Source organism: Mugil cephalus, chromosome 12 (genome assembly GCF_022458985.1).
Source record: "Mugil cephalus isolate CIBA_MC_2020 chromosome 12, CIBA_Mcephalus_1.1, whole genome shotgun sequence".
NCBI classification, from domain to species: Eukaryota; Metazoa; Chordata; class Actinopteri; order Mugiliformes; family Mugilidae; genus Mugil; species Mugil cephalus.
Window position 1 is genome coordinate 12,517,362 of NC_061781.1, and position 23,210 is coordinate 12,540,571.

The 23,210-nt window shown below is 41.2% G+C and overlaps 2 protein-coding genes across 2 annotated transcripts; one reads left to right on the forward strand and one right to left on the reverse strand.

The window, feature by feature from the left end:
- The first annotated feature begins 2,367 nt into the window (after positions 1–2,367).
- Positions 2,368–13,206, forward strand: smarcal1 (SWI/SNF related, matrix associated, actin dependent regulator of chromatin, subfamily a-like 1). The gene is made up of 17 exons (XM_047601840.1): positions 2,368–3,120; positions 3,211–3,532; positions 3,847–3,897; positions 3,995–4,255; positions 4,357–4,407; positions 4,503–4,686; positions 4,891–5,041; positions 6,528–6,689; positions 6,780–6,845; positions 7,259–7,399; positions 8,228–8,446; positions 9,326–9,396; positions 9,587–9,689; positions 11,039–11,221; positions 12,349–12,449; positions 12,653–12,749; positions 12,892–13,206. The coding sequence occupies exons 1-17, from the start codon at positions 2,788–2,790 to the stop codon at positions 13,021–13,023; spliced, it is 2,628 nt and encodes an 875-aa protein (XP_047457796.1). The 5' UTR covers positions 2,368–2,787; the 3' UTR covers positions 13,024–13,206.
- A 540-nt stretch (positions 13,207–13,746) lies between these two features.
- nme9 (NME/NM23 family member 9) lies at positions 13,747–21,967 on the reverse strand. The gene is made up of 17 exons (XM_047601842.1): positions 21,693–21,967; positions 21,525–21,582; positions 21,184–21,287; positions 21,016–21,087; positions 20,405–20,521; positions 19,863–19,947; positions 19,635–19,717; positions 19,441–19,533; positions 18,776–18,930; positions 18,270–18,466; positions 17,963–18,107; positions 17,776–17,883; positions 17,452–17,603; positions 17,220–17,364; positions 15,100–15,371; positions 14,825–14,914; positions 13,747–13,934 (listed from the first exon to the last, which is right to left on the reverse strand). Exons 1-17 carry the CDS (start codon positions 21,723–21,725, stop codon positions 13,864–13,866), a joined length of 1,980 nt encoding a protein of 659 aa, XP_047457798.1. The 5' UTR covers positions 21,726–21,967; the 3' UTR covers positions 13,747–13,863.
- Between the last annotated feature and the right edge of the window lie 1,243 nt (positions 21,968–23,210).

A 23,210-nucleotide genomic window follows, 5' to 3' on the forward strand; every position in this document is an offset into this window, starting at 1 on the left:
GGACATAAGAAATAGACTGGGCCAAAATGACCTGCATGGCAGAGTTCTAAGATGAAAACCAGTGCTGAGCAAAAAGAACATCAAGACTCGTTTCAGTTTTGCCAAAAAACATCTTGATGTTGATGATCTTGATGAGTGAAAGTAACACCACATTTCAGAAAAAGAACATCAAATCAACAGTAAAATCTGGTGGTGTTAGTGTGATGGTCTGGGGCTGTTTTGCTGCTTCAGGACCTGGAAGACTTGCTGTGATAAATGGAACCATGACTTCTACTCTCTACCAATAAATCCTGAAGGAGAATGTCTCACCATCTGTTGGTGACTTCAAGCTGTAGCGAGCTTGGGTTCTGCGGCAGGACAATGATCCAAAACACACCCACAAGTCCACCTCTGAATGGATGAAGAAAAACAAAATGAAGACTTGGGAGTGGCCTAGTCAAAGTCCTGACCTGAATCCTATTTAGATGCTGTGGTATGACCTTTAAAAGGTGGTTCATGCTGGAAAACCGTCCAATGTGGCTGAATTAAAACAGTTCTGCAAAGATGAATGGGCCAAAATTCCTCCACAGAGCTAACTGGGACGCTAAAAGACTCATTGCAAGTTGCTTCTGATTCTCTTGAGTAAATGTAACATTGTTGTTTTCATTGTTGGATCTATTCTGACTCAATTTCTTTCTTAATTTATCCATTACGTGTTTTGTTTCTAAACAGCAGATAATAGTCAGTTTCCCAGGGCCTACACAGATTTATTCAAATTTCAAGAAACTAAAATTGACGATAAATAAAACAAAGCCACTATTCATTTAGAACAGCCTGCAATGTGGCTCATTGCTATATCAGTGCTATATCGGTTTGTATTTTCATATTATAAATGCATTCACATTTTTTAAGGATAGCTAGTTGGTGGAAGTTGTTATAAGCTGCATAAGCACTCGTACAAATGGCATTTTAAGTATAATAGGACATTAAAAAATACGTAGAGTATTTCAAAACCGTAGCTGGACAGAAAAGACAGAAACAGAGGAGCGCAATAAACTGGCTGGTCAGTGGACATGGTTGAATAACTGAGATGAAAACACCTGTGGCCAGATTGGTCGGCCAGGTGGGATGTCAGAATTTATATGAGGCTGGGGTCTGGAGAGTGGGCAACGTTTAATGAATCGCCAACAGATAGATTAGTGATTACTCTTTTATCGAATCTCAGGTGCAAAAGCGAGCTCGGTTTAATAGCTATTGAAAATAAGCCAAATGAGACAGCTAATCATTTCAGGCTTGCAGAAAACACATGAGACAAAAACAAGAATTATTGTGACAGCAGCGGTGATAAAATCAATCAGATCCAGTGCGTAATGTTTGCCTCCTCTCAAAAATCTGTTTTAGTTACTTTTAACTAATGTGGATATTTATTCACTGTAAGCAATGTATATTCAGAGTCATTCAAAGGAAAGAGTGGCCCAGTTCTTACACATGTATGATGTAGACACTTTAAGTCTGCATTAGCACAGACTTACACTTGAAATATCTGAAGTTTGCTATTCAAGGCAAAAGATTATTATTATTGGGTTTATAGATTTTGTTTTGTTTTAAATATTTCTGGAAATTTTGGAAGCTGTCTCTATAAATGTCATACATCAGTGTAAAACACTTAATTGATTAAAACATTTATTCAAGTATAACCAGCCAAGTAGAGCCAGCCATAATGTAGAAAACATATTGGTTATAATTAACAATAAGAGACAATATAGAACCAACTTTAATAGTTTCCTGTCAGGTAGCTATCTAGCTTAACATGTGTTCAAAATTAGTTAAAAATAAATCAGACGTGTACTGGTGTAGCATAAATACTGTTCTTAATCTGATGCCTGTTCTCAGAGTTCTTGGTCCATTGATTTTTTTGCAATTGTGGGTCAAAATGTTTTGTTATATTGTTTGTTTTGACATTGTCTGCCCATGTCTGGTTTTGTAATTGTCTTACTGTATGATTTGCAGTTGTGAGGTCTTAAAGTCTTCTGTGTTTGTGTTGTGTATTTACGTACCTGCCTTGGTACTACGAGTGTAAATTAGCATTTGTGCTAAGTTCGGCGCATTAACACTGATGCCTAGTGCACCAGTGTTGATTAATGTGCAATTAATAAAAGAAATGAAACATATAACTCATAATGTTAACCGTTAGTTGCGCTAATAATTCATCTTCAAAGCTCAAAGTCCCAACAAAAACTAACTAAGCATTATTTATATATATTTCTAAATAACATATATTTCCATAAAGATTTTCCCAATAAAAATGTAATTAATCGCTATTTATTATTTTTTCTAATCCCTCTACATCAATAAGCAACCGCCCCCTTCTGCACGTGTCTGCTTGTTTTCCTACGTCACTTCCTGCGCGGCAGAGCTTGAGCCATCCTGCACATTGAGAGTTAGCTTAAATAACTCACCATGCTTCGTGCGTACAAAGTGTTTGCAGCGTTTAGAGTAGACTGATGGTTTTCTACTAGTCCGCGAATGCTTGTGAGTTTAGCGCCACTTTAACGCTGACGATACACTTTGTTGCTCGGTTTCGCTGCTGGCAGGACTAGCCTCGTTAGCTGCTAACTTTAGCAGTGTGAAGAACTTTTTATGAAACTTTAAGCTAAACGCTCGCACAGTCATTCGCTCCGAAAGACCAGATGGGGTTTCATGGATTCCTGGTTTGCAGGTAACTGTGGGCAAGCTCAGATTTTGACTAGTAGATGTCCCAATTTGTGCTGACTAGCTCCAGTTTTTTTAAATAGCATCGAAGTCAATATGTCTAATCAGTTGACTGCAGAGCAACAGAGAAAGATTGAGGAGAACAGACGGAAGGCTTTAGAGAGAAGAGCCCAGAGACTTGGACAGACTCTTGGCAGCAGTAAGCAGACCACAGCAGGCTTCAGCACTGCTCCAGTGCATGCACATCTCCCTAAGCAGAGCGTTTCTGCGGATCATGCTACTTTCGATCATCACAGAGAAACCTCAGCATCTGCAATAAAGTTTTTTGGACCCGTCAAAAAAGACTCACAAAGCGTCCAAAATCAGCAACCAAACCACCAGGAGTCTTCTGGCACTGGCAACCAGTACACCTCTGCTAATAAAAGACAGGTTTGATTTATTTAAATACTTAAATGTATGCTAATTTACGTCGTGGGTAGTATACTGTTTTGTAATTCTTTATCTGTTATTCCTTTCAAGATACAAGTCATTGACCCACTCCATATAAACAGACAACATGCAGGAGGAAGCGTCAGTGTCAAGTCAGCTCAACTTAAACCCACCCTGCCCTCCAGCAGCTCGGGAGATGTACCCAGCTCATTTTACAAGCAGGCTGCTAAAGCTGCCCCTGTGGCACAGCTTCCCTCAAAACCTACAACCCCGAATGCCGTGCCTGCAAAGAAGCCTGCCGTCTCTGTTCGGGGAAAATGTGCACCTCACTCAGATGGACGTTTCAGGGTGGAAGTGGGCTACCATGCAGAACTTATAGCTGTTTTCAAATCCATCCCCTCAAAGAACTATGGTGAGTATCTTCCAGCGCAGCTACTCTGTTTTGTAGCTGACTCTTGATACTCACATTTTGCTGCTTCACAGTCCTAATAAAAACACATTTTCAACACTGGTACACTTATGACCAGGTGCTGCAAATACATCTGTCCATCTGTCCAGTATGTATGACTGAATTCACTATTGTGAACGCAATATAAAAAATGCTATCTTCTAAAATAGTTTTTGAAACAGGGATCCAAATCTAAATCCATTTATGTAGTTATTCTGTTCGGTGTGCATGTCATTTTCAGATTCTGTAGCCTTATAAAATATTCTTTTCTGACACAGACCCAGCCACAAAGACATGGAACTTCGCTTTGGAGGACTATCGGCAGCTAAGTAAGAAAATATTTGCGGGATCTGTCGGATGGTTTTAAGACACTCCTAACTTGAAAGCGTTATTTACAGTCTCTGTCTTCTCGACCCGTTATTGCAGTGGAGAATGCAGCAGCTATTGCTTCTGTGTCTTTGAGGCCTCTTGAGGGAATGGAAGTTGTGGACGTCGCAGCAGCCACCAGTCAAGCATGCAACGGTGTGTCACTGGCAGCGCTGCTGAAGCTGTGTAATGGCTGGCAGAAACCTGACGCCCCCCTCCGAGGGCAGTGCTTCCTGGTGTCTCGGACAAAGTTTGAGGTTGACATCAGTTTCCACGCTGATGTTATTGCAGCGTTTAAGCAAATGCCTACAAGGAACTATGGTAACAGACGTCTTGCGATTATTTGTTTTCTTATTGTATTTTCTTTTTTTCTTTTTTTTATGGCTGCAGGATTATTTTCTATTTATTTGGTTGTGTTGCAGACACGCAGACAAGAAAGTGGAGCTTTTCACTCGAGGATTACAAGAGCCTCAGTGAGTTAACTTTCTTCAGCTCGTCCATTGCCGCGTTCCTCGTTGTCTCTGTTACATTTGCCATCTTGCCTCACCGTGCTGTGTTCCATACCCAGTGGATCTCCTCAGTGGGATGGCAGCAGTGGAGGTGGAGCCTCTGCCCAGGGCAGTGATCCAAGCTTTCTCTGCCAGGTTTGATGGGACTAAAGCCAAGTCTTTAGACGTCCCTGAGGCAGACCTTTCCAGCATCGACCCCACACTCACCCGCAGCCTCATGCCCTTCCAGAGGGAGGGAGTCAAGTAGGTGTCTTTGTGCAGCCATTAGTTCACTTTCTGCACGGTGCGTAGTGCAGCCGATAACTCGATACCAGGAGACAGTCACTCACATGTAACTTTCTCAGTCTTGTGCAAACTGAGATCATAATCATAGTCATAATAACAAGTTTATCTAAAAAAAAGTTTGATGAGTATAAGCTTTTAATTTGAATTCTTATGTCGCTGCAGTTTTGCGGTGTCCAAACAAGGCCGCCTCCTCCTGGCTGATGACATGGGCCTGGGGAAGACAGTGCAGGCCATTTGTATCGCAGCTTACTACAGGAACGAGTGGCCTTTACTGGTGGTGGCTCCCTCCTCCGTGCGATTCACCTGGGCTGAGGTAATTTTTTGTTAATCGAAGTTTTTATGCCTGGCAGGTAAATAGCTCGTTAATGAGCCGTGTTTCAACTTTAATCGTCACTGTCAGTCAGCTGTATGTAAGCAGCACTGCCTTAAGGACCCTCCGCTGATGAAAGATCTGACCTTCATCTTATGAAGATGGTTTGTTCTTGATATTGTTTACATTTTTTTATTTTATCTTCATTTGGGACCATGACAGATGGCAAATATAGTTACAAGTAAAAGTAAAGTCATGAAAATGTTCTTAAGTATTAAAAGTATTACTGGTACTTTCTTCATTCTTCATTCATTCAGTTTTTCATGCATGTGTACAAAAAAAACTAAACTAATTAAAACTGTCAGATAAATGTAGTAAGTAAAAAGTACAAGTTTCCCTCTTTATTTGAATAGAGTTTAAAGTGGCATGAAAAGAAAAGACTCAATGAAGTACTTCAACTTTTTACTAAGCAGATGTACTAACATCAGGCATCAGGGAATTTGGAGGCCAAGTGTTTCAGTTGTGATACACTGATTTATGATGGACATGCTAATCTAAATGTATTTATTTGGCTATTTTTATTAATATTTTCTTTACCTTTTAAATAATAGACTAAAATAAAAATGTAACTGCAGATGATCCGTGTTAATTTACCAGTTCCACCAGTATTTAGTTTGTGTCACGTAGGATAAAGAAAAGGTGGCACTGGAAAATGTTTTCAGGTATATTGTTTGCAGTTTTGTCTCACGCGTCCACTTCACATGGTTTGTAGCATCTATTCTTTACTTCACCTGGAGAGACGTTGCCAAAATATTGTAGCTGCATATTTTAAGAGGCGCTTCATTCGGCCTTCTGTCTATTGACGAGCTGAGACAGCCTGTTCCCTAAATAGATATCTTGGATCAAACGCAGTTTCCTGATCACAGCGGAGGGTTTAGTCTCAGGATGTCGTCCCATTAAAGGACGCTTACTTTGGCTCGGCTCTTAGCTGCGCCATTAGTCTTGTGCTTTTGGCAATATTTATGGCAAATATTGGGAGCCGTAATTTGAAGGATTTAAATCAGACTGACACGCCAACAGTGAGCAAGCAGGTGAACTGCCAGAAACATCTGGGCCAAGGTGGACATTTTTCAAACCCAAATAAGACCGACTGTTTTTAAATGGGAACACCGCAACGGCGTGTTAACATAAAATAGTGGTGATTCATAAAAGCAAACCAGCTTTTAGGCACAAAACATTGCGAATTGCACCGTCAACCACAACATTGTGACCACTGGCAGGAGACGTAAATAACATTAGTCATCTTGAGACTGTTCAATGCTTCATGTGAATGTTACTTAGATATGTGCCACCCACATGGATGGATGAATATATAGATACATAGTCATAGTGTTATGCCTGATTGGTGTGTAAATTACGTAAGGACAACTTTGTTACTTTAAGGTCTTTTTGTGCGAGTCTACGCCTGAAGCTCTAACTTTTCTTGTAGGCCTTCACACGCTGGCTTCCTTCCCTGAGTCCTGAAAGCATCAACGTGCTGGTTAAGACCAAAGACAAGCTGAGGGCCGGTTTGATCAACATCATCAGCTACGACCTGCTGAGTAGGATGGACAAGCAGCTGCCAGGAAACCACTTCAGTGTCCTCATCATGGTTGGAAGTTATTTAGACACGTCTCGTTTCCTGTTTAAAAGCTGATTACTCACTTAGCCTTAAAAAGCGATTGCTTTTGGATATTTTCAGGATGAGTCCCACTTCCTGAAGAACATGAAGACTGCTCGTTGTAAAGCAGCCCTGCCCCTGCTGAAGGTACTTGTTTTTCTTCCTTATCATTTAACATTCTGTTTGGATTAACAGATAAATTAAATGATCAACTATATATGTTAATTAACTGGTTACTTATTAGCCTGCGATTGACAAAGATAACGTGCTGCATGCAGGTGGATCAGGGAGTTGGAGAATTGTTAGCATCAGCAGAGGCCTGCACTGTTTCCTTTAATATTTCACCGAACGTGAAAGCTGAAACCTTGCCGTTAAGCTGTAACAAGTATTACCTGTGCTGTACACAAGAGGGGCATTTGTTTTGTGTGTGTGGAATACATGATTATCGACAGGTACCATTGATCCATAAAACACTCACTCATGGTTGGGATGTAATTTCTTGCTCTGTTAGCTGCAGCCATTCGACAGTGCTCTTATCACGGGCGTTTTTCCACCCGCAGGCAGCGAAGAGAGTGATTCTCCTGTCTGGGACTCCTGCCATGTCCAGACCCTCGGAGCTCTACGCCCAGATTCTGGCTGTCAGACCGACTCTATTTCCTCGCTTCCACGAGTTCGGGATGCGCTATTGCGATGCCAGACAGGTAGCTTATGAGTCTGAAGGACCTCGGTAGACGCGATGCTTAATGCAGTTGAGTTGTAATTGGCAGTGATTCCAGGACACTTAAGAGAATATTACACGACTCAAAAGCGTGGGATTTGCAGACGTAAGTGAAGGTGATTTATTCGCATTTAAAACATATAGTTTGTAGTTAATTTCAGTATGTCTCCAATATACCCTTTGGGGTGGGAAAATTTAACAGGTTCACTGACAAGTGCACAGTGTGAAGAGGAGTTCACCATAAAGCCAGTGTACGCTGGTGAATAGTGTGTAAAATAGACCAGGGCTTTTAGAGGACAACTGTTTAATTCATCTTCTTTTGTTCTCTTAATGCAGCCACATGGAGTCTTTTGTTACGTTACAAGTTACGTTTGAATATAATGCTGCTTTCCTTAATCCTCTACTAACATTTCAAGACAATTCCTGTCCTCCTGATACAGCTTTTACTAACCCGCGTCTTCTTTTTCTCTTAATTTTCTGGCACACCGCAGCACATCATGTCATGTTATTGCTAACTATTGATCAGTGGACTAGTGTGGCCATCGATCAGTTAGGCATGTGTGAGCTTGTGTCTCTGTGCACACATGGGATAGTCGATATATATGTTTCCTACTTGTTGGAGGCAATTGAAAGACCAATTGTGTATCACGGAGTATGTTTAGTTTCACTAACTGATCTTTTTCCTCTTTTTATTGACGTTAACCTCAGTAGAAACCATTTCTTCCTTCTTTTTTTATTCCAAATGAAAAACCCTTTAAGCATCTCTTTTACCTCCTGTCAGTCCGTCTTTTTTTTATTCCCTAACCTACAGAACACGTGGGGCTGGGACTACACAGGCTCTTCTAATCTGGGAGAGTTAAAGCTGCTGTTGGAGGAGAGTCTGATGCTGCGCCGCCTCAAGTCTGAAGTCCTCTCCCAGCTTCCCACTAAGCAGCGGAAGGTGGTCACCGTGACCATAGACGGGATCAGCACACGCACAAAAGCTGCTCTCTCAGCTGCAGCCAAGGAGCTGGCCAAGGGTCAACGCAATGTAAGTGAGAAATGTTACCCATGAACATGTCACATTTTCAGCCTTTTAACAAAAACCTCAGAAACCAGCAGCGCAGCAGAATAGTGAACACGTAAGGAATAACACACTGGAACAAGTAAAGTAACACAAATGTAGCATCACAGATTCTACCGGTGCAGAAGGGAAGTCACTTTAGCGAAAACTTTAAGATTGTATTGATTGAAAGATGAGCTAAATGTCTTTACAATTGACTGAAAAAAAGCCTAAAATTTAAATTCAAATGCCATAAAAATAAACAAACATAAATGAACAGGTTTTAGAACAGACTGTTTCGAATGTCACACATTTGACTTATCACACTTGGAGAAGCTTGGGTCTAATAACGGCAACTTGATTCCTCTTGGGGACGGTCCTGCTTTTGAGAGTGTTGTTTCACCTTCATGACTTCATGAAGTCACAGTAAACACAGATGGATTTAGTTGGTTACATAATTACAACATAGATATACAATACGTGTAAAAGTCTGAATTATTATTTAAATATATTACTGAAGTACAAAAGTTTTCAAAATCAACAGTCTGTCACGAAACAGACGTAATAGCTAGAGAAAGGCTGAGAAACCCTTTTGGAAATCAGGTGTATTTGTTCCGGCTTCTTCAACTGAGGGACTCATTTTAGGCTTGAAAAACATGCAGAAGTGCTTTTTAAATGACCCAGATTACTCTCTAGTCCAGCCTTATTGTTACAGTGTTTGTGCAGTCCGATGGCAGTGTGTCGCTGAACTTGATTGCACATAATCGCTCTGCTCCACAGAGTGAAGGAAGTCTTGTCACATCATGAAACAGAATCGCCTGTCAGTTCCTATCTTGCGCCGTTCCTTATCTCCATCTCTTTTTTTAGAAAATGCAAGAGAAGGAGGCCCTCCTCGTCTTTTATAACCACACAGCTGAAGCCAAGCTACAAGCCATTATGTAAGTAGTACAGATCCTCTAATGGTGGAGATCAGCGAGTCGAATTAGCTGCGGATTGATGAGAACTGAGATTGAAATGTGAAATGAAACTGAGTTCTTTTGCTCTGGGTTTGAGATAACTTAAAAATGTTTCGCATTAAGGCTGAATATTTCCGTTCAGCTCTGCAGTGTGTTCTTCTGTCACTGTCAGGGAGTACATCACAGACATGCTGGAGTGTGGGAGGGAGAAGTTTCTCGTGTTTGCCCATCATAAATTAGTCCTGGACCACATCACTGCGGAGCTGGGGAAAAAGGTAAGTAGGATGTAATGAGGTTACTCTGTGAGATACATGCATAGGAATACCACTGTGACACAAAGGAGGTCATTCCGACTTTTTATGTGAGAGTTTTATGTGAGAGTTAAACTCAGTTAGGCCGTCTTTATCAGCAGCTACGACACTACGAGGGCAGGTCTGACTTTAGCGCACTACTGCTGCTTATACACTACCTGGACAAAACAAATGTAACTAAACAAATAGGTAGGAACTTCCTATTGGATGATTACTGCATGGGTGATCATCTTTCAGCTGCAATGAGTTATTTAATCCCAACTCATGCAATGAGTAGCTTCTAATTTCTTAAACAACCATGTTGAAATACACATCTAGTGGTTGTTGAAAAGGCGTTAATCTGTTTGAGAAGAGTCAAATCATTGGCATTTATTAAGCAGAGAAAACATCAGAGAAAACATCTAAGGAGAACTGTCCAATGCATTACTAAGAACTTGAAAAATGGTGAAGAACCATCGTCTTTGAGGGAGAAATCCTGGTTGATCCTGATCGATCGTTAAAACGTTTGGTGAAATCAAATGGAAGAAAACCAACAGCAGAACTCAGGGCTATGTTTAATAGTGAAAGTAAGAGCATTTCCACACGTACACTGTGAAAGGAACTCAGGAGATCGGGACTGTGCAGCCTTAAGAAAATCACTAATCAATGAGGCTAACCAGGAAAATAAGGCTTCAGTTTGCTGGGGAGCATAAAGGTAAGACTGGAGCAATGGAAGAAGGGCATGTGGTCTGATGAGTCCAGATTTAACCCTGCTCCAGAGTGATGGGGCATCAGGGTGAGAAGAGAAGCAGATGCACCCTAGTGTCTATTGTGCAAGCCTGTGGGGGCAATACTATGATCTGGGTTCAGCTACATTATTCTAAAAGAATGAGGTCACCTGACTACCTGAATATACTGAATGACCAGGTTATTCTATCAATGGACTTTTTCTTCTCTGATATCATGGACATGTTCCAAGATGACAATGCCAGGATTCATGGGGCTCAAATTGTGAAAGACTGGTTCAGGGAGCATGAGACATCATCTTCACACATGGATTGGCCTCCACAGCGTCCAGACTTTAACCCCACTGAGAATCTTTGGGATGGGCTGGAGAAGGCTTTGTTCAGTGGTCAGACTCTCCCATCATCAATACAAGATCCTGGTGTGAAGTGAATGCAGCACTAGCTGAAAATAAACATTGTGACATTGCAGAAGCTTATTGAAACAATGCCACAGCAAATGTGTGCTGTAATCAAAGCTAAAGACGATCCAATGAAATATTAGAGACTTTTTAATGGTGGCAACTATTGACAATAAAATTTCCCCCACAGAACGTCAGTTTCATTCGTATCGATGGGACCACACCGTCAGCGGAACGACAGCAGCTGTGTGAAAAGTTTCAGTTCTTGTCCAAGGCCTGTGTGGCTGTACTGTCAATCACTGCAGCTAATATGGGCCTCACTCTGCACTCTGCAGACCTGGTGATCTTCGCTGAGCTTTTCTGGAACCCCGGGGTAAGCCACGGATAATTACTTTATTGAGAGCGCAGAGCCGGACCCGGTTCTGGTCTCAGTCGTCTCTTTTAACCTCTTTTAGGTTCACTTTTCCTCATATTTACCACAGTGTAAGTTTGAGGCAGACGCTCTGGTCAGACCTGGTGGGCGCTGGAGCTGTTTTTAACTTCGAATAAGAGTCAGAGAACGTCAGAGACGTCGAGTTGGTGGATAAAGTCAAACATTTAGAAGCTGAAGGCAGATATTTAACCTGGAGTTTAAAGCTTAATTATAAATGTATATAACTTAGCATTGATGAGGGCAATAAATACTAGTGCTGTTCTGTGTCTCTTGGTCACATACCTCTTAAAAATAAACATCCAGGCGGTTGTGGGGAACCTGCTGGAGGTCAGACGGGGAACAAAGGGCACTGATACCATTAAAACACAAATTTACATAGAGTGGTATAGGGTGCGTTTTATTTTATTATGTAATACTCTCCTCAACTATTAGTCTGGCCTCCCTCCATTGCCTTCCAATGATTTCCAATGCTGCTTTCGGAATATCAGGAAAATAGGATCACACCGTACGTAACTCAACTTCTAGCCTTCCTTCGTGGCAGTTTTATTGTTGATGTTCACGGCCCAGCGTGGGCACCGTCTCAGATCCTTGACCCCAGGGTGATGACGAAAAGGGGTTATCGTGCTTTTGCAGGCTGGGCCATCAAACTCCAGAATGATTTACCTGCTCGGATTAGACATATTGAAACTTATCAATTTACGAAAAGCTTTCATTCATGGTCGAATGTTAATTTATTTCAATGAAACCGTTGTCATTTTAATACTGTTTTATTGTGTCAATAATTTAATCCTTTTGGGAAGTACTTTGTGACATTGGTCAGAATGTTACATATAATCATATAAGAGATTTCTTGATTAATTATGGACATATTTGACAATTGTACGCAGTTTGACTTGTATGTGCAGCTTTAAATTCATCTGTGAGCAGGTGAATTATTACAAGTTTGAGTAACGGCTAAATGAAAGCAGGAAACATTTTGTAATGCAGTGAAACAGCCGCTGCTCTTTTTTTTTTTTTTTTTTTTTTTTTTTTTTGCATTGCTTTAAAGGATTTTTATATTTTTTCAGGTTCTCATTCAGGCAGAAGATAGGGTTCACCGAATCGGACAAACCAGAAATGTGAACATTCACTACCTGGTTGCCAAGGCAACTGCTGATGATCACCTGTGGTATGTGTCAATCGGGGGGGAAGCATTTTATGACCCCACTTTTATTATCACCGTTCAGACAGTTTCCTCTCGTATTTACCATTTTAACACATTTTCAAACAGCACGGGTTTGAGTTAACGAGGGCTGACTAATACTGCGCATAATGTGAGTGAACTCAGCTGCATTTGCTCTATTTGAATAATTTACTTATGTATTGATTCAGGCCGATAATCCAGGAAAAAATGAATGTCTTGGAGCAAGTGGGTCTGTCTGAGTCAAACCTCTCAGACAATGCAGTCAACGCCAGCTTTCACTCTAAGGTAAACTGTGTAAATCAGATAATACTGCTAATATGTTTTAAATACACATACTGCACGTAAATGAAACACACTTACACACGACTTACTTACCTGGACTAAACCAAGTCTTTAGCTTGAGTCTTTAATCTGACTGTTTGTTTAGGACCCTAACCAGAGGAGCATCATGGAGATGTTCCAGAGATCGTTCTCTGCGGAGGATGACACGGACGAAGCTCTCTTAATGGAGGTCGCAAACGACTGGGAGGACACTCCGCCTGAAAACACTTGTAGTTGACGTTATAGTCCCATCGTGTAAAGCCTCAGCTAAAAAGCACTTGAAAGTCTGTGCCTAGTTTCAAGCCCATCATGACCAACACGAGTTAATAAATGCTATAGTTTTCTTATTCCATGTAAAATATCGCTACAAAAAATATATAGTTTTGCTAATAAGACAAAATAAATAAATGTGTCGACCTGAGGCTGTTGTCTGTTTAAGTCCTGACCAGGTGTAATTATCTTACCTGTGAGAAAATCATTTCTTAGTTATACTCAAATCTGGGTTTAATTGATTCACCAGGAAGAAACTAAACTAACATCGCCCAGAACATTCGGATGAAGCTTTTCTAACTAGTTGCGTAATGTTTATAGTAACTAAACTAATTTGGCTGCAGTATGTATTAATGGTGCATTGTTAAGCTCCTGTATCTTATATTCTTCTTGCAAGCGAGATGGAAGTGACACTCTCATTCCTGTTAGCACAGGATGATATGAGAGCGACCTGAAATAGACTGAACTGACAGTGACAGGATGTTCTCTGGATTCTTCAGAGTCTTTTGTGAACTCTGAAATTATCAGCTGCTTTTGGGTGAATGCATGAAGCGCGAATGCATGAAGCTCAGTCGTGAAGCCGCCGCTTTTAGCCAAGACAAACCTCGAACTGTTGACAACTGCGCTGAAGCAAACGGACCTCCTGTGCACAAGTGACCTCGTGTCTTTGAAATGCCACCTACAGAAGGTGTGAATGTCTGATATATTTGTCTTGTTTATTTCACGATTCATTGAATGACAGGTGTTGCTTTGTTCCCATGATGATACGCGTTGAGCCCATAATAGAGGGAAAATACTGGGTGTTGTTTCAGTTTGAGTGCTCTGGCTCACCACTTCCTCCTGTTTGTGGACTGGAAGGGTTTGAATCGGGTGAGTCATCTGCGAAATAAAAAAATGACAAAAACACCTTGAATGCTGTAGCTTATAACTAACAACCTCAACGCATTAACTGTAATATAATGGTCCGCGTTCAGTGTGAGAGTAATGTTTCGTTGTTTCAAATCATCAACCACAGGGACAACGTGGACAAACTGCGTCTCCTGATCTTATTTAGATATCAACAAAATGAGCTATGGGAGCAGGTGGTCTGACTTCATTCCCTACACACGTAGACTGTGATTAGTTTACATCCCATTTCCAGCTGCTGTTTGTGACATTATGAAGATTAGAGACTACGGTTTTCCCCTCAATGAAGATAGATGCCTACCCTTGATCACAAACAATATCTGAATTGTCAATAAAGCAACTTTAATTCCACGTGACTTTATTGATACTAAACAGCTCAGGATGTATCCTCAGAGGGAAGCAGCCAACAACAGTTGTTACAGTTTAGTATTTTTCAATTTAGTCTCCAGAGTAATTTTGTTTCAGATTTTGTTTCTTTCTATTACTTAGTGTCCATTCACTATAATAAACTCGCTTCACACACACAGACCACAAGCTGTGTGTTGAAGCATTATTGCCAAAAGCGTTCTTTATGACGTCAAAGTTTAAATATCAATGATAAACTGGTAAAGGTTAGAAAAGGTACGTATCCATGGTTTAAATTACAACATTTACAGACTTTTTCATTGTCTCCAATAAATGTTGTACTTGGCGCTGAATGAGAATCAATACCTGTTACAATTGCATGATAATGGCCACCTATGCAAAATAATGTGCCGCTGGGCTCTAACTGGCTGGAGCCCATGGACTTGTCTAGAGATGCAGACTTTGACTGTTTAGACCCAGCGAAACGTGTGTGGAATTCCAAATACTGAAGAGCATACCTTGATTTTGGTGATAGTTCTTGGGTATTTCTTCTGTTGAAGATCTTGACATTCCTGTAATTTCATCTGCAGAACTGCCTTCCTCTTGTGCTGAAAGAAATGGATTTTTAAGTTGGAGCATTTGTTATTTTAACCTTACAGTAGATGACTAAAAGAAATAATATTTGTAGCAGGAAGAACTGTTACATACCCGAAAACATCCGCACAAACTGATTACTGATATGAAACCAGACTGTGACAGAGGGAAATGATCGTCACATATATCATATGGTTACCTGCAGTTGATTTGTCAGTGTCTCCATCATTCTCATCGTCGGCGAGTTGTGTGTCGGTGCTGATGTCACCGAAGATAAAACGGATCTTCTCCTCTGCATGCTGCTCGTTGGAGGAGCCGTGAACCGAGTTGTGAAGGACGTCCGCAGCAAAGCGGGCCCTTAGAGACTGTGGGGATGTTTCCTTGGCTGTCTCTGGGTTGGTGGGGCCCATCATGGCCCTCCACTCTTCCACTGCGTTTTCCTTGGTCAGGACCAGCATCATACAGGGCCCTCTGAAACGAACACAATAGGATGCTGTTACGTAAAAAAATGAGGGTGTCACTTTTACTCCAGTTTTGAACCACTCTTCTCTAAAGATATCTTGTTGAATAGAATAATGGCCGGTGGACTCTATTTGTCACCATCAAACAAAGCATTCAAACACTTTTAAGACACGTAGGGAAAGAGTGATGCACCTGTTGGCCTTTTATTACTCGCCTGCTGGAAAGTCTGGGTAGCAAAATGTTCTCCTATAAAGATGTTGCATCCATTGTTGCTAGGGATGCGAATTTAGCAACATATTAACAAGCACGACAAAATTACTTTTTTCACCCGCGAATAATTTGCAGCAAAAATGCAAATAAATTGTCAAGAGTCACAATACCTTTGGCAAAAATGCCAGTTTGTTTTTGGACGTCTGCGTTATATACAGGTATTTTAACTGCTTTCAAACCACAGTAATACGAAGTGTGGTCATGGCCTGCTTTAAACTGAGATGTGCTTGTTAAGCATCTGTTTAAACATTCATTCATTTCCTGTAGCCGCTTGTCCTCTGGAGGGTTGTGGGGTTGCTGGAGCCTATCCCAGCTGTCACTGGGTGAGAGGCAGGGTGCACCCTGGACAGGTCTCCAGTCTATCGCAGGGCTAACACAGAGAGACAGACAACCATCCACACTCACACCTATGACCAATGTAGATTCACCAATTAACCTAACGAGCGCGTCTTTGAGACAGCGGGAGGAAATCAGAGTACCCCGAGAGAACCCTCACAGACACAGGGAGAACATGCAAACTGAGTATCTGAATCTGAGTACTGAAACCAAAAATGGCCAAGTGTAGTTCACAGCTGATATTTTGGGTCAGTTACTGGCAGCTGAAGCAGGAAACACCCCTCCAAGATGACATGGTGACTTCCTTGGCAAATAGCTGCTTATTTACACATACAGCAGCTATGGAGGAAAGTGAACATCCATTCGGGCGGTTGTTTGTGTTCTCTGTGTGATTTATTTTTTTTTCACTTCTGTCTCTACAAACTCCCGAGGGATGATGTTTCTCTGTAGCTGCCAAGTAATCTTGTTAACCAGCTAGGTGGAGTAGTGTCTGTAGTTTGGTGTTGAACAGGCAGCACAAAGTAGGTCTTAGAGATTTGGGGGATGTAAAATTAAAGTTTTTTTTCTCCATAGAACTGAAAGCTGCAGGAGCTGTAGATTCAGGTAATAATACTTTGTACACAACACAAGTGATGTCTTTCACACTTGATAGTGTATCGTTAAAATATCAGATGTATTTACTTTAAACATAACATTGTATTTCTTTGACCTCCAGTGTTTCATCTTCTCACCTTTGCTTGTAGAGAAGTCCAGGTGTATTTTCAGATTTCAAGACCCCACTGTTGGGTTTATTCTAATCACATCTACATATACAAGCGAACTGGTTAGGGCCAGAAATAGCAGCTAAACACTTCAGTAAGTTTCTCTTAAAATATGTTATAAAAGAAAACGTGTAAGCCATTTGCAAGTTGCCAGAATAAAAAAAAAAATTCAATTAAGACTGAAAATGAAACGTAGCTTGTCAGTCTGAAGTGCTCTGTGGCACCCATCTCTCTACTCCCTGTGTGCGAGCAGTTGTGTAACAGCGAAGTGTGGGGGCTAATCAGAGCGGAAGATAACTCTTAAAATGTAGATGTGCAGTGAAACAAAGAATGAAATTGAGACGGACTTCCTAGCTGCTTGCCTGAGGCTGCCTGGATTCTGAGCCGCTGAGATCCCAGTTAAAACTTGCTGCGGCTACAGGAATTAGGGCAGGTCTGCTGTAGTCACTTCTCACTGCTCCCATGTGGCCATATCAGGGGACAAACTCACCGACACATGAATTCCACCAGCTGGCTGAAGAAAGGCTTCTCCCTGTGCTCTTTGTAAAACTCCTCAGCCATCTCCCGTGACAGCACCGTCTCCTTCAGCTGCGTTACAGAGAAACCTCTGCCACGGATCTCCTCCAAAACCGCCTCTGTGAGAGTGAAGAGAAGAAATATCAGTAAACTCCGCAAACAGAAGTAAAACTTAACATTTCTATATTTAAATGAGCAGGGAGGACCTCTGTGTTCCTCCATCGCGTCAGGTTTGATCACAGCCAGAGTCTGTTGTTTGGGGAAGAAGAAGTTGATCTCTCGTTCCGCCTCCTCTTGGGTGGCGCTGCCATGAAGCTGGTTGAGAGGCTCATTCTCCACAGCAAACTGGGCCCTTAGACTGAGTATAAGAGACAGAGACTCTTGCATTACAGTAATGATTAGACTCTGGTCACCGCCCATATCTAATGGTAAATATTGGACCACTTTTTGTTTTGTTTTGACAGTTATATCACAGTGATTTCTTTGTTCTCATTCCAGCAGGTAAATAAAGAGCACTCAACATCACTTACCAGTCAGGACACTCCTCCCTGGCTTTACTCACGTCAGAAGGACCAAGGATGTTCTTCCAGTGATGGACAGCGCCAGTTCTGGCAAGAGCCAAAGCTAACACTGGTCCACTGTAAACACAACATGTCGAATTAATGTCTACTGTAGCACATCCGTCATTAGATCACTAATACGGCCTGTCACAGTTACCTTGTCATGCTTTTGAGCAGTGCGGGGAAGTAGTCCTCATCAACATGGTTAAAGTAAAACTGTCTGACCTGCTCCTCTGTCAACACCATGTCTCTTTGGAGGGCTATCGTGAAGCCTGACTTGTGGATCTGGGCCAAGATGTCATCTGCAAAACGAATAAATGAATAAGCGGAGGGATTGTACACTACACAGTGTCATTCAACACCTTTGCTGATGGTACTGAGCAGTCCCACTACGCTTATACGAGCCGTCATTTTGTGTGTGTGTCTGTGCTTTTGTACTTCTATGTATTTGGCATGAGCCCCACCTCTGTACTCCCTGGCAACGTTAGGCCGGATAAGAGCCAGTGTCCTCTCCACACGATCTTCCTCCCCATCCTGCTCTATTACCGAGGCCGTCCTAAAGTTGGGGAAGAAGAAGGCGAGCTCCCTGCTGGCCTGGTCGCTGTCCTCACTACCGTGCACTGCGTTGAATAGTGTCTCTGTCCCGTATTGTGCCCGCAAGCTGCAGGAAGCCAAGGGGGAGAAAGGAGAGGAGACCAGATGGTTGCTCGGCTGGTGTTCAACCAGAGAGAGGCATAATGTTTGGGTGTGTCTGATGGAGCAGGCGAGAATGTGCCTTTTCCAGACATTAGACTGAGCTTGTTTCCCACTGTTGGCCTCATCAGTGCAGAAATAAAGTCCATAAGCAAATGTTTACAAAAATGAGGGGATTTTATCATAGCTAATCTCACAGTTTTAGTAGTTTGTTGGTGTTTTCTCAGCTCTTTTCTCTGAATGGGGCACGCAGTATGGATGATTTCCAGTTACTAACCTTTCTGGTTTCTCTCTTCTGGCTTCCTCTATGTCTGCTGGGCCAATGAACTCGCGCCATGCTGGTACAACGCCAGCCAAGCCCTCTACCTGAGAGAGCACCAGAATATGGGAGGGGCCACTGGACATGAACTGCACCAAGTCCTCGAAGGAAGCCTGCAAACCACCGTCACGTACAGACAAGAGCAGACACACAAGGTATGTTAATGCACTGACACCATTAACCTCCAGTGGAACTTAATTTACAACGTTACAAGAGAGAAACTGCAATAAAAGTTAATACTATGTACATACTGTATGTGCACTGCTTTACCTGCCCACCTTTCTCACATATTCTGTATTTCTTAATCTGAATAACAAATGGCACAATAAGCACTAAAAAAGCTGCTTGTACAGCAACTCTATTTTGAGTCGTGTGCAGAAATGCAGATGGATGTGCAATGTATTACAAAGTAACTGAAATGACTTTTACACTGGTCGTGACTGCTGTCCCATTGGTACGTTGACTCAGAATATTAATGGCCCCGTCTAACCCCACAAACATACTCCATCATCAGTTTCACTCAGTTTGACAGCATGGCAATCTGCACAAAAACCTGCTGTCTGTCAAACGTGTTGCCTTGATACACATATTTATTCTGTTTTCCTTGAGTCACTGTACTATACCTCTGCTGCCTTGTGCTGGTAAAAGTCTCGAGCTTCAGCATCAGTAAGTGTGCGCTCTTCGTGGGCCAGGATCTCAAACCCAGCATCTTGTATCTAGCCAGGGGAGTAATGCCAGCATAACAAATTAATGTCAGCAGGAAGGCTAGAGACAATCTTGTCTACTTAGAAAGTGAGCGGTGTTAGTCTCTGTGTACCTTCATTATGATCTCATTTGCCTTGCCATGAGCAACAGCATCTGGTTTAATGATGGCAACTGTGTAGGATTTACTGGCAGGAACTACATCAGAAGAAAGGAACTCAAATGATGATCAGCAATTTCAATAAAAGGCAAAATGGTAAATAAACAGCAGCGATAATCACAGTAAAAATTGTACAGGCAGTAATGTCAATAAAATGAATGTGTTGTGTTGTTTTTGAAGTACCAATTATGCTTTCTTCGTTTTCTGATGGCTGAGGCGGCTCCTCCTCTCCTTTGTTCTCATCATCCACCAGACCATCATCTTTAACCTGTGAATACCACAGTGAATACTTAAACATGTGGCCTATGTCTCGCTCGCATGAATACTTTCCTACAACGTATGTGCAACTACTGTTTGCTTTAATTCTGATCATTATTATTATTTGGTCAATGAAATGTCAAAAGAAAAGTGAATCCAATAATATTCAATCCCAAAAACAAAGAAAACAGCAGGAATGCCATGTAACTGTTAAGCTGGAGGATATTTTTTATTTTTTCTTGGAATATCTTTTAAGCATTGGATTGTGAAAAATGAATCAGTTACAAATCACAATACCAGCTCCAGGGGTGTCACTAGGCTTTGAGGACAGGGGAGGGATTAGATCAACTGTTATGGCCTTCTGTACTTTTGTTAATGTTACTTGTATCTGTGCATTACCAGGCCAAGTTAAGATGCCTGTTATGAAAACAATGTAGTATCTGTAGTACAATATAGTATTTACCCACCACTTTGCGTTCGCCTCCCTGCTCAAGGACCTCCTTCTCTTTGGCCAAGTGATCCAAAATCATCCTCTGAAGCATAGGTGCATTGGCCCCTCTCAGCACGGCCACCAGTTCCCCACCCTGTTCAACCAACACAAGCCTGCTAATGTCTATTAAAACTTTTTTTTAAAAAATCAGTTTAACTTTACCAGCAGTGACATACAGAGATGCTACAAAAGCCTATGTTAACACTCTACTAAGATGCAAAAAACAGCAGTCAGTCAGCAACAGAATTGTTTATTAAAAATATGTGTAATACAAATATGGTGAATATATAAAAATATTCTAAAAATGTAAGCCAGACTTTGCATTACCACAGAAGGATAATAAGTCTGGGTTACTTTATATCCTGGCCTAGAACATTAGTGTCTCTGACAATTGAAATTGCAGATAAATATAGACGTATCAGTAGAAATATCAGTAACATCCAATAAAAACTGTTACCTACCTGCTGAAAATTAAATGCATAGATTCATAATATAATATTAAACTGTAAATGGCATTTCTGAATTAACTAGACACAGAAGGCTTATGCAAAGGGCAAAAATGCATTTATAATGTATGCACCCACTCACCCCATAGAAGAGAAAGGTGGGTTCACATTTCCCTCGATACCTTTCCAGTGCATCGATGCTGTCTGCCTCTGCCTGCACCACGAACACAAACATAGTTAAAAGCCTCTTCTTTGCAAGTGTTGGCTGCAATTTTAAATTCTTGACATTTTAATTTAGCTTTGGGCTTACTGTGGCAAAATGTAGGAGGTCATCACCCAGTTCGTTCTTTATTTTTCGGAGGAGACTAACCACAGCTCGACAGGGGCCACACCACTGCTGGTACACATCGACAACTGCATGCAGAAACACAATGAGTGTGTGTTTGTGAGCGTGAGAGAGAAAAGAGTAGAGGAAAGGCAAAGATGGGAAGGATGGTAGATTTGTACAAGCATTTAATCTGCAGTTATCCGAGTAAACACAAGGGGGTAGCAGAATACAACAAATTAACAACTACTATAACAAGCACTCATTCAGTTTATTATTATTGTTTAGTTACATCTCTTGCTACAGCTGTGCCACTGGCCTTTTACCTGTTAACCCCTTGGTGGCAAGCATTTCCTCCCACTGTTCTTGGTTTGTGACAGAAGCCTGGTCGAGAAAGGGTGAATCAATTAATATCAGCAGGGATAATAAAAAGTAGTCTAAAAACCTACACGAATTTTGTCAACATAACACAAACGGCGCCGTGTTTGTCCAACCTGTAGGCTTGCCTCCTTCTTCTTGCCTGCCATTTGACTAGGACGTTGAATTACAATTAAAATTAAATAAAAAAAATAAAAAAATTAAAAAAAATGGAGCACCAAGCGACAAACTTAACAACACAGACAACAAAAACGAAAAATTTAATCCGCTAAAAGTAGCTAAACAAAAAGAAGCAAGTTTGCCGAGTTGTTCAGATGTGCTCGTGCTTGTTTGCCCACTTGGTTGCCTTAGTAACGACAACTTCCGCCTTCCGGAGCCATCCCAGCGCGCGCGGGTCCCCCTCTCTGCTGTGTTTGTTAGCTGCAGTCAATGGTCGCCATTAATTAACGAGAAGGGAAGTCAGATTTTATTCCTGCCAGGTTAATGACACATAATATGCTAGAGAAAATTATCAAAGAGTGGGAGCTGACTGTTTTCTGCTCTCATTAGCTCCCTTCCCCCCAGGGTTAACAGTATCTGCAGCAAAACTATGCCTCTGTTACCTTTGTTGCTTTAACATATTTATGTATATTTTATTCTATATGAATAATTAATCAACTAAATAAAGGGAAGAAAACTTGGGCACTTGCCAATGTTGTCTCCTCTGTATTTAAATGCACTGGTAATCATATTAGTGGAACAAAGCAAAGGTATGTAGTACACATGAATGTGTACAGTAGATGTATGTATGTATGTATGTAGTGTGTGATGAATTATATGTATGCGTACATCTGAGGAACAGTGAAAGGTTAAGTTCAATTTGGCAAACATCCATAGTATGTTGATGGTAGTAAAGAAATTTGAAACATTACCGTAATTAAATTCTTTACAAAGCAGTACCTAAATCATCCAAAGATTAATGATAAATTATACAATGCAGATTAAAATAAATTTATCAGGCTTATAGCCATGAATGGAAAGTAAGTAACAAACAACAATAATGTTAAAATTCAGGTAAGATCAGAGGCAGCTCTGGTCAATATAGTTTCATTCAAATCACATGTTGACATAGCAGGGATATCAGTGCAAAGGTACTACACTTAAATGCAACACCTTCATTGTTTAAATTCAACAAGATTCAATTTGTTTTTCTTCATCTTGGTATCATTAGTATGATCCTTATGCAGTAAATTTTTAGAAATACGTCAGTCGAGCCAAAGATGTGGTGCTCTGTCTACCTTAACCCTAAACCTAACCCTCTGTGCCCTGACCCTAACCCCTTGTTACTGAAAGGACATAACCATATGGCCAGGCAGCAGAAACTGATGGTCTAAATAGAGAGAATTCATGTGTTTTAGTACCAAATACTTTATTTCCAGCTTCCCATAGCGGAGCCGTAATATAATGTTTTTTTGGAGGGAAATTCTTGAGGCATTAATTAAGATTTGCAACACACTGTGTTGAGCTGTAATCGATATTTTGAAGATAGTAATGGTTGCAGAGACTCATGTGTGATCATAGCCATTCATTTTGAACACAATCACAGAAACTTCTCATAGGAAATAATCAAAAAATTTAAATTTTGTTGTGTCATG

Excerpts from the sequence above, each read along its gene's own strand:
- smarcal1 (XM_047601840.1), top strand. The coding sequence starts at position 2,788 with ATGTCTAATCAGTTGACTGCAGAGCAACAGAGAAAGATTGAGGAGAAC. Across the intron at positions 3,121-3,210 it reads CCTCTGCTAATAAAAGACAG|ATACAAGTCATTGACCCACT; the intron begins GTTTGATTTATT and ends ATTCCTTTCAAG. Across the intron at positions 4,687-4,890 it reads TTCCAGAGGGAGGGAGTCAA|TTTTGCGGTGTCCAAACAAG; the intron begins GTAGGTGTCTTT and ends ATGTCGCTGCAG.
- nme9 (XM_047601842.1), bottom strand. The coding sequence starts at position 21,725 with ATGGCAGGCAAGAAGAAGGAGGCAAGCCTACAG. Across the intron at positions 18,108-18,269 it reads CGTTGCCAGGGAGTACAGAG|ATGACATCTTGGCCCAGATC; the intron begins GTGGGGCTCATG and ends TTCGTTTTGCAG. Across the intron at positions 17,884-17,962 it reads CTGCTCAAAAGCATGACAAG|TGGACCAGTGTTAGCTTTGG; the intron begins GTAACTGTGACA and ends TTGTGTTTACAG.